The sequence below is a fragment of the Sitophilus oryzae genome, unplaced genomic scaffold (assembly GCF_002938485.1).
Source record: "Sitophilus oryzae breed Bouriz unplaced genomic scaffold, Soryzae_2.0 scaffold_813_pilon_pilon, whole genome shotgun sequence".
Lineage (NCBI taxonomy): Eukaryota > Metazoa > Arthropoda > Insecta > Coleoptera > Curculionidae > Sitophilus > Sitophilus oryzae.
The window spans coordinates 3,723,266-3,732,354 of record NW_022147432.1 but is presented as its reverse complement, the minus strand read 5'-3'; the positions used below and the strand labels follow the sequence as shown (position 1 = coordinate 3,732,354).

Genomic DNA, 9,089 nt, shown 5'->3' with positions numbered 1-9,089 from the left:
GGATGTCGACAATCGACAATTGACAACTCAATGTCAAATATCGCAAAGGAGGGAAATTCAAATCAAAACGTTAGAGAAATGATTGGAGAAATGTATGGAGAAATGACATCTTTGCATGTGTAATATGTGTATTATTCACTAGAACTTGGATTTTATCCTCGATTTTATTACTTTCAAGAAATTCTAAAACCTTCACTTGCGTTCTTGTCTCGGTCTTGAAGATTAATAATAGTGTTTTAGATTTAATGAGATAGAAAGCAATGGAAAATGGAAACAGTTCATGGAAATATGAACTTCATATCTCTGGTAATTCTAGGGCTGGATTATGGCTGTTGTCCATCCAGTCATTCTTCATGTCAAAAATTGAGAGAAATTCAAATTATATAAATGAAATGATGCCTGCACAAGTCACTGCATACACCAAAATTCCACAGCGATATTTACTATCAACCAAAGCTATCAACAAAGTAAACAATAAAAGTATCAGTAAAAAACAAAAAAGGAATTTATTACTCATCTTCTTTATGATACAAATAAAATACTTAACGAAAATGCTGTTACATGATGGTTTACACGGATAGTATATTCTAAAAAGTTCCTTCTTATAATTCTATAGCTCTTAAATATGTATAATAATAAAGAAAGTATGGAAATTATTAATCAACAATCTTCAACTATCGTCGATTGATAATTACCATAGGGTTTATTGAAATAAATCATTTATTTAACCAGCAAAGTTAGCGATGAATTCTATAACGATTTTCTTTAGTTCGGCATCGGTGCTTTCGGTGATTTGGCCGTCTTTCGAAATGCTCTGGAGAATGTTCTGGTGACGAGATCTAAACAAAAAGAAAACATATTTAGTAACACATTAGCAACCGTACTTTGACAAATATATTTATTATATATAATGCTCTTCCTGAGGATATTAGAGATCTTCCTCTTTCAAGGTTGAAATTCAAAATCAAGAATATACTTTTGCAAAAAATGCAGAATACCTTTTATACCTATGAGTTTGTGGCGTTCAGTTATTAACCTGAGCTTATAACATAGAATGTCAATTTTTTAATATATTATGTGCTGTTATAATTTTATAAAATAATAATTTTATATAAATGTTTTGAAAATGTTGTGTTTAAGTATTTACAAAATTGTTATTGTTAGTTTATCATTTTTTATATCTACTGACTTGTGTAAACTTTGTACTGGCATGAATAAGTAAAATTAATAAATGGTCTTAATGGATAAGTCCAGTTAACACAACTCTGTGAATACAAGAAAATAGATTCGGAATTAACATTCTAAGATGCTCTTGTGCATAAACCTATAAAAATGACCCTTAGTAGAAATATTTAGATGACATTTATTCAATAAATGGCTTGGTTGAGAAAAGAAACTATTTTAAAAAAATACTCACTTGATGTGTTCAGAGAATTGTTTTTCAAAAACGGTGATCTTTGAGGGATCAATCTTGTCCAAATGTCCTCTGACACCACAATAGATAATGGCTACTTGCTCTTCAATTGCCATGGGTACATACTGGCCTTGTTTCAACAGCTCGGTAAGACGAACACCTCTGTTCAACAGTTGCTGAGTGGCTGCGTCCAAATCTGAACCAAACTGGGCAAAGGCAGCTACTTCACGGTACTGAGCCAATTCCAGCTTCATGGAACCGGCTACCTGTTTCATGGCCTTGGTCTGGGCAGCAGAACCTATTTATCAATTTATTCATGTCAATTATAAATATTTATTAAAACTGTGATGTGATTGTGATTAAATTTTGCACATATGAAACACTAGTCTTTACTTTTTTTTTTTTAATAAAGTATCAATTATATCAAGTGCACCATTCTTTCTGTGCATATAAAAACCAAAGTGATCTTTTAAAATAGTTCAACAGTGCAAAAACAATGTATATTCTGAACTGTAATCTCCAACTAATAAATGACACACAGCTTTAAAACATAAAAAAAATAAAATAATTGTCAAAAGAATAAATAGAATTCTATACTAGTACAATAAGTAATATTAAGACTACTAACCTACACGGGATACAGAGAGACCCACATTGATAGCAGGACGGATACCCTTGTAGAACAACTCAGTTTCCAAGAAGATTTGGCCGTCAGTGATGGAGATGACATTGGTGGGAATGTAGGCGGATACGTCACCAGCTTGGGTTTCGATTACAGGCAGAGCTGTTAAAGAACCACCTCCGTGGGCCTGGGACATCTTGGCGGCACGCTCCAACAAACGGGAGTGAAGGTAGAATACATCACCGGGGTAGGCTTCACGACCTGGAGGACGACGAAGCAACAGGGACATCTGAAAACAATTAAATAATATTAAATAATTAAACTATTAGAGATGCAATAAGAAAAAGCATACTTGACGGTAAGCAACAGCCTGCTTGGACAAGTCATCATAGATGATCAAGGCGTGTTTGCCATTGTCCCTGAAGTATTCACCCATGGCGCAGCCCGAATAAGGAGCCAAGTATTGCAAAGGAGCGGCATCGGAGGCGGTAGCAGACACAATGATTGTGTAGTTAATGGCTCCAGTATCAGTCAAACGTTTTAAGATCTGAGCTACTGTAGATCTCTTCTGACCGATAGCAACATAGATACAGTACAGCTTCTTCTTTTCATCATCAGCATCGTTGAATCTTTTCTGGTTGATGATGGTGTCAATAGCCAAAGCAGTTTTACTGTTTTAAAAAAATATATAAATAATATATTTTTCTTTAGTGTGTGTGTTTAGAAATAACTTACCCAGTTTGACGATCACCAATGATCAATTCTCTCTGTCCTCTACCAATAGGTACAAGAGAATCCACAGCTTTAATACCTGTTTGCATAGGTTCTCTTACAGAAATACGAGGAATGATACCAGGGGCCTTGATACCAACACGGAAACGTTGGCCGGTGTTAACTGGGCCTTTGCCATCAATAGCATTACCTTTATTGAAAATAATTTTACTTAATAACCTTTTCTCTCTGTACAAATTTATTGTAACTCACCCAAAGCATCTACCACTCGTCCTAACAAGGCATCACCAACGGGAACGTCAACAATAGCACCGGTTCTCTTGACAATATCACCTTCTTTGATCAGTTTGTCATTACCAAACACTACAACACCAACATTATCAGGTTCCAAATTCAAGGCCATACCCTGTAAGACAATCAAGTTAAAAATATTCGATAAATAAACAACACTTTAGTACTGACCTTCAATCCTGATGAGAATTCCACCATCTCATCGGCCTGGATGTTGTTCAATCCATAGACACGAGCAATACCATCACCAATGCTCAATACACGGCCGGTTTCGTCCAAGTTTGCTTTAGGGGCGGCGCCCAAGATTCTCTCTTCAAGAACTGAAGAGATTTCCACTCCATTGTTGGCCGGGGTGGCGTGGAAATTACGGACAGCGGCTGAGGCTGCTGGGAAAGCTGCCCCTGCGACCTAAATTAAAAAAAGATTAAAATATTTCAATATACCTACAAAATGAGAGTCATCATCTGCAACATGATTATAAAATACAAGAAACTATATTATACATATCAATTTTTTGACATAACACCCTGATTATATAACACATCCATGTTGAACAACTTATGTAAAATTCTTAGTGCAAAATTTTCATAAACCCCGTTATATTTAATTATATTATATGATAAACGTTACAATAAATTGCATATAACAAAATAATTAAATATCCAGAAGATATCGGCAAGTGATGTTATGTCACAAGTATCGGCAAAAGTCCATAAATTTGTACGTGTCGTAATTGTAGAATTATATTATAAATTTAATATATTATTGCATATAAATCCATTTTCATACCTGAGTCACGTTCTTGGGTAGATTTCGGGCCACAGAGGCAGCTATACGAGCAGAAAGCAGAGACATTTTTCGTCTTGACCCAGAACAAATTCTAAAGAATGATTTTCCTTTCCACCAACTTTTCCTTTACCCAGAATGCCTCGCGACTGAAATGAAAGACGGACATCGATGTTGCCCTCTATCACACTATTTTTGTACTTGTAATGCTCTATACTCTATTCATTCAACAGAGTAAATCGAATAAGTTTTTATCCTTTTTTTTCAAATGAGAAAAACAAAGAGCGCAATTGTATGGGACTATGGGATTTTCAAATCTAGTTTATTGAATTATTATTGGTCATTAAAAATTGACATTCCTAAAAATGATTTGACTGTGGTTAACAGGCAAATAGATTTTTTTTTAAATCAATAGAAATTAATAATCATATTAATAATTTATATTTGTAGTGCTGATCATAGTAGAGATAATTGGACAACATATAAAATATTGGCCTTTTTTCTACCTAAAAATAACTCCAGTTTAAATTGAAATATTACTTGTACTATATCAAATTATGTCCTTTATTTCAAGTAAAAAAACTATTTTACAATTTTTACACTTAATGTCAATTTATTTATGATCTCATAAGTCCCATGGCAGCTGCTAATCCACTAGAAGTGTTTGTGGCTACACTAGAAGGTAATTCAGGAAGATTTCCTTGCGTCCATCTGATTAAACTATGTTCAGGCATTTGTGATGCTTGAAAATGATCCTGCATCAGCATTTGCGAAAAAGTGACATGTCTTTGATAAGCTTCATTCTCCCTTGCCGAATCTCCACATATTCTATGCAAATCTACAACAATACGCAATAAAATTTATGTTATATAAAAAATATTTTGATACCTTTTAAAATAGCTGAGGCCCAAATTTGGACATGCACATCAGGTATTTTGCTAGCCAGCTGCATAGCCGGAGTTACCATATTCATGCTCTCCCTGCTATTGCCCAGGGAAAGAAATATATGTCCTAATAACACCAAAGAGCCAGAAGTTAGCCTGTTTAAATCTTCAGCATTAGCCATTTTAAGGGTTTCCCTTAGATATCTCCTGTAACAAAGCAAAATAATCCAGATTAATTGTGTAAAGAAAATATTATAAGCCCACTTTGCTTCATTGTATCTGGTTTGAAAGAAAGCCTGTAAGCCTTGTACGTAATAGGCTGCAGCTTTCAAACTATGAGATTGAGAAGGCAGATTTTCAGGATTAATTCTGTCAAATAGAGCATTGAATTCAATTTCACGCTTTCCTCTGAGGTAGACAATAGCTAAATTCAGATTAGCAAAAGTCCATAATTCTCTTTCATGTGATGTCTAAAAGAAGAAACGTTTACTAGAGAAATATGTAAATTTTCCTACACACAACTACATTTAAAGCGGCTAAGAATTGATTTTTTGCCTCTTCCATACAATCCATGCTCATCGAATAGAGTCCAAGTAAAGTATGGAGCTGTGCCCCATGAGTTTCAAGCAGCTTAGAATTTTGTCTGCATAAAGAAGCTGCAGATGATATTTCTTGAAGAGCTTGTGTTTTGTTACCCATTACCAATCTACACATTATGATGTGTTCCAGTAACATTAACTGGAACACTGAAAGAATGGGTTTATTATCTAAAACTATGACACAAGATAGAGGTGTTGAAATTAGTAAAATGTAAAAATTTCTACTTTTAAGCTTCTCTATGTGCATCAGAGCTTTATCTGTGTATTTTTGTGCCTTTTCCATATAACCAGCTTGCATACTGTGCATAACAGTTAAAAGATACACTAGTACGTATAAATGTTCTTTAGGCATCCATAAAAACATGTCTCCTTGACTTAAACCTGTAAACACTATGAGAATATACATAATATACTTTTTTATTCATATCAAAATCCAAATTACCATCTTCAGTTTGCATTATAGCTTGTATACTTTGTTGTAACTGTTTCAAGTATGGCTTCACACCTTTTACTTGTCCTGCCATAAGATAATGGCATACTTGAAGAACCAAAAAGTAAACTTTTAAATATTCTCGTTGATATGCTGCTCCTGTCCATGTTTCAATTAAGTGGCCAGCTTGAGTTAGTACAGGCTGAACCTCTTGATGCTTCTTATCTATTAATAGCAACTACAAACATTAAAAGAATAGCAAAACCCTTAAAATTAAATGACTTGAAAATGTACCATGCCTTTGCTTAACACAAATAAAATCCTAGTGTAATAAGCATTTGAAAGATGTGCATAATCAACCCCCACACCTAACAAACTACTGGCCAAAGTATAATCCTTTTCTATGGCATGTATTTGCTAAAATAATCTACATTAAATATCATTGTCACAACAAATATATATGTTACTAACAGCTAGTTGAAATATTAATCGACAATGCCAATAAACATTGTGTTGTGAGAGTTCAATTGCTTTCCTTAAAATAGGTTTCGAGGCAGCTATTTGATTTTGTTGTTCAAGTAAATCAGCTAATATACTAGCGGCTTCAAATTTTACATCATCAAATGATGAAATAGACTGAGAGAGCATCCACTAAAAACTTAGAATGAATGAAATTCAAAAAACTATTACATTACTGTAATTACTGCTTGTTCCAAATGGTTCTTCGCCAAGTCGATATTTTTCGTGTGAGTTAATAGAATATTTCCCAACTGCAGATGTGTTCTAGCTTCTACTCTTTGAGGCGGCTTAAAGTTAAATACAGCTTGTAAACATTGAATACAATGTTTTATCATAGGAGGACTGGAAGTTCTAAAATACTCTGCTAATCCCAACAGGGAAAGATACCAAGCGTCTTGAGAAGATGCCATGTTTTATCTATATAGATATTTTGTATTTGTATGGATGTGATAAAATATTATATTTTAAAAAGCATTTCAAATTGATATGTATGAAAAAAATTGAGATTGCCAAATTTATTTATGACAGATTAGTCATAGGTTAAGTAGTATATTGGTTTAATGGCCACAGCTGCCAGGGCTATCCGGCCGGTTGGTAGAATTAACTACCTACGGTTGAGCGGTTGAGCGTTCATATAGATGATGACATACAGACGAGGATCGCTATAAAGCGAGCCGGGAAATCCCATACCCTGAGTTCAGCAAGTCTTGTTTTTTATTTTTAGTCCTAAATTATTAGGCACAAATATGGTGGGTTCATACAGCCAAATAAAATAAAATAAGAATAAAATAAAATAAGAAATAAGGAATTCTTATTTGTGTGCGTTCATACAGTGCCTTCTATTAAAAGATCAGCCTACGGGCGGACTTTTGTTTACTTCATCAGCTGTACATACTTAGATATTGGGTTAGATTCTGTATTCATATTTTGTCGGTTGATTTTTAGTATTATTTGTTATTGTAGTGCAAAAAACTAATTATTTTGGTGTTTAAGTGACATAAAGTACTACCTTTTACTTATGTGAAATTATAAAATAAATTAAATCCAAACTGAAAATATTTGTAGGTTAGAATTAAGCGTGCGCAAAGCCGTTTTCACATAAAATAAAACAAGAAGTTAAAAGATAAATGGTGGGTTCATACAGCCAAATAAAATAAAATAAGAATAAAATAAAATAAGAAATAAGGAATTCTTATTTGTGTGCGTTCATACAGTCAAATAAAATAAAATAAGAAATATATATTTGCTCATGCGCAGTACGATGAGGCTGGATAAAAGTTAACTTTTACGATTGTTTATAGTAATTTTACTATTTATAGTATATTTATTTATTCGTTGCCTACTATATTATACATTTTACTTATGTGAAATTATAAAATAAATTAAATCCAAACTGAAAATATTTGTAGGTTAGAATTAAGCGTGCGCAAAGCCGTTTTCAGTTTTCACATAAAATAAAACAAGAAGTTAAAAGATAAATGGTGGGTTCATACAGCCAAATAAAATAAAATAAGAATAAAATAAAATAAAATAAGAAAGTTGGTTATATGGGATACCGTACATGCGTTCATACAGCCAAATAAAATAACAAATAAAATAAGAAGTCTTTTGGTGGGTTCATACAGCCAAATAAAATAAAATAAGAATAAAATAAAATAAGAAAGTTGGTTATATGGGATACCGTACATGCGTTCATACAGCCAAATAAAATAACAAATAAAATAAGAAGTCTTTATCTTTTAACTTCTTGTTTTATTTTATGTGAAAACGGCTTTGCGCACGCTTAATTCTAACCTACAAATATTTTCAGTTTGGATTTAATTTATTTTATAATTTCACATAAGTAAAATGTATAATATAGTAGGCAACGAATAAATAAATATACTATAAATAGTAAAATTACTATAAACAATCGTAAAAGTTAACTTTGGCATGAGCAATATATATCTCTTATTTTATTTTCATTGTACTGTATGAATGAGGAAGTTAGGATCTATGATTTTAAAATTTGAGGTATGAACGATAGTGTTAGGATACATTAAAATACGCAACCAACCGTCCAATCAGATGAAAGAGGTACGTACCCTATGCGTACCCTATCGTTGGGTATTGTGCAATCACGTGATGCTCATGTCGTATGACGGTTAAATCTTTGGTTAGAATTTTTGTTGTTGTTTTTACCTGTTTTTACAGTTTTTACTTTATTTTTCTATTTACATCAGATTTATATTTTGTAATTGCCTATCAGACAATACGTATTTAGAAAAATAATAAGAATTAGGATCGTGTTTTTTTTTAAATCCTGTATATTAATTGGAACCCTTGATAACATTACTGCTTTTGATATAAAAAGTGCATTTTTGATTATTTACTTGGGCTAGGATATTAAAATATCGGTTGGATTGTACGACATAAATAGATGTAGGTATGATTATTTATATATATGTATGTATTTATAAAGCTTACTATCTGATTTGCATTTTCAGTTTTTGATCAGACATTTTATTTTATTTGTGAAATGCCCACAAAAAAGCTTCCAATGATTCAACATCAGTGTGTTTGCTGCATAATGGATCATTCCTGCTGAATTTTTAGATCATTTGAAGACTACACGGAAAAAACCAGATAATATGTTACATTTTCATAGAAATTGATAGCGAGACAATTTTATAGGCAAGTGTTAGCATTATTCGAGGCACCATCAAAGAAAGCAATAATAATATGCTTAGTCCCAGAGATATTACAGCTTAGTTATTTTGCCCTACAGGAGAAAAACCAGAGTAGTTCACTCGTAATTGCATTTTCTCGGCTC

At 32.7% G+C, this 9,089-nt stretch overlaps 2 protein-coding genes and 1 long non-coding RNA gene across 7 annotated transcripts; 1 reads left to right on the top strand and 2 right to left on the bottom strand.

Moving 5' to 3' along the window:
- Positions 1 to 481: 481 nt before the first annotated feature.
- LOC115889297 (ATP synthase subunit alpha, mitochondrial) lies at positions 482 to 4,032 on the bottom strand. The gene is made up of 8 exons (XM_030909249.1): positions 3,849 to 4,032; positions 3,231 to 3,467; positions 3,021 to 3,174; positions 2,772 to 2,958; positions 2,389 to 2,707; positions 2,043 to 2,325; positions 1,418 to 1,712; positions 482 to 839 (listed from the first exon to the last, which is right to left on the bottom strand). Exons 1-8 carry the CDS (start codon positions 3,912 to 3,914, stop codon positions 725 to 727), a joined length of 1,656 nt encoding a protein of 551 aa, XP_030765109.1. The 5' UTR covers positions 3,915 to 4,032; the 3' UTR covers positions 482 to 724.
- Positions 4,033 to 4,385: 353 nt separating this feature from the next.
- On the bottom strand, positions 4,386 to 6,823 carry LOC115889351 (MAU2 chromatid cohesion factor homolog). 5 transcript variants are annotated; one of them, XM_030909329.1, is made up of 9 exons: positions 6,463 to 6,823; positions 6,230 to 6,409; positions 6,053 to 6,175; positions 5,771 to 5,996; positions 5,554 to 5,718; positions 5,249 to 5,502; positions 4,994 to 5,199; positions 4,734 to 4,936; positions 4,391 to 4,683 (listed from the first exon to the last, which is right to left on the bottom strand). In XM_030909329.1, the coding sequence occupies exons 1-9, from the start codon at positions 6,685 to 6,687 to the stop codon at positions 4,463 to 4,465; spliced, it is 1,803 nt and encodes a 600-aa protein (XP_030765189.1). In that variant the 5' UTR covers positions 6,688 to 6,823; the 3' UTR covers positions 4,391 to 4,462. The 5 variants fall into 5 exon arrangements, with proteins under 5 accessions (XP_030765188.1, XP_030765189.1, XP_030765190.1 ...); XM_030909330.1 differs by having other exon boundaries at positions 5,255 to 5,502; XM_030909331.1 differs by having other exon boundaries at positions 5,554 to 5,709.
- Positions 6,824 to 8,313: 1,490 nt separating this feature from the next.
- On the top strand, positions 8,314 to 8,891 carry LOC115889378. The gene is made up of 2 exons (XR_004051440.1): positions 8,314 to 8,702; positions 8,764 to 8,891. It is a non-coding gene; the product is annotated as an uncharacterized LOC115889378 (long non-coding RNA).
- Positions 8,892 to 9,089: the final 198 nt, after the last annotated feature.

Bases quoted from the DNA above. Each gene is read 5' to 3' on its own strand.
- LOC115889297 (XM_030909249.1), bottom strand. From the start codon at position 3,914: ATGTCTCTGCTTTCTGCTCGTATAGCTGCCTCTGTGGCCCGAAATCTA. The intron at 2,959-3,020 runs GTGAGTTACAAT...TTTTCAATAAAG, and splicing joins ACGAGTGGTAGATGCTTTGG to GTAATGCTATTGATGGCAAA. The intron at 2,708-2,771 runs GTAAGTTATTTC...TTTTTAAAACAG, and splicing joins ATTGGTGATCGTCAAACTGG to TAAAACTGCTTTGGCTATTG.
- LOC115889351 (XM_030909328.1), bottom strand. From the start codon at position 6,687: ATGGCATCTTCTCAAGACGCTTGGTATCTTTCCCTGTTGGGATTAGCA. The intron at 6,410-6,462 runs GTAATTACAGTA...CTAAGTTTTTAG, and splicing joins AGAACCATTTGGAACAAGCA to TGGATGCTCTCTCAGTCTAT. The intron at 6,176-6,229 runs GTTAGTAACATA...AGATTATTTTAG, and splicing joins GATTAATATTTCAACTAGCT to CAAATACATGCCATAGAAAA.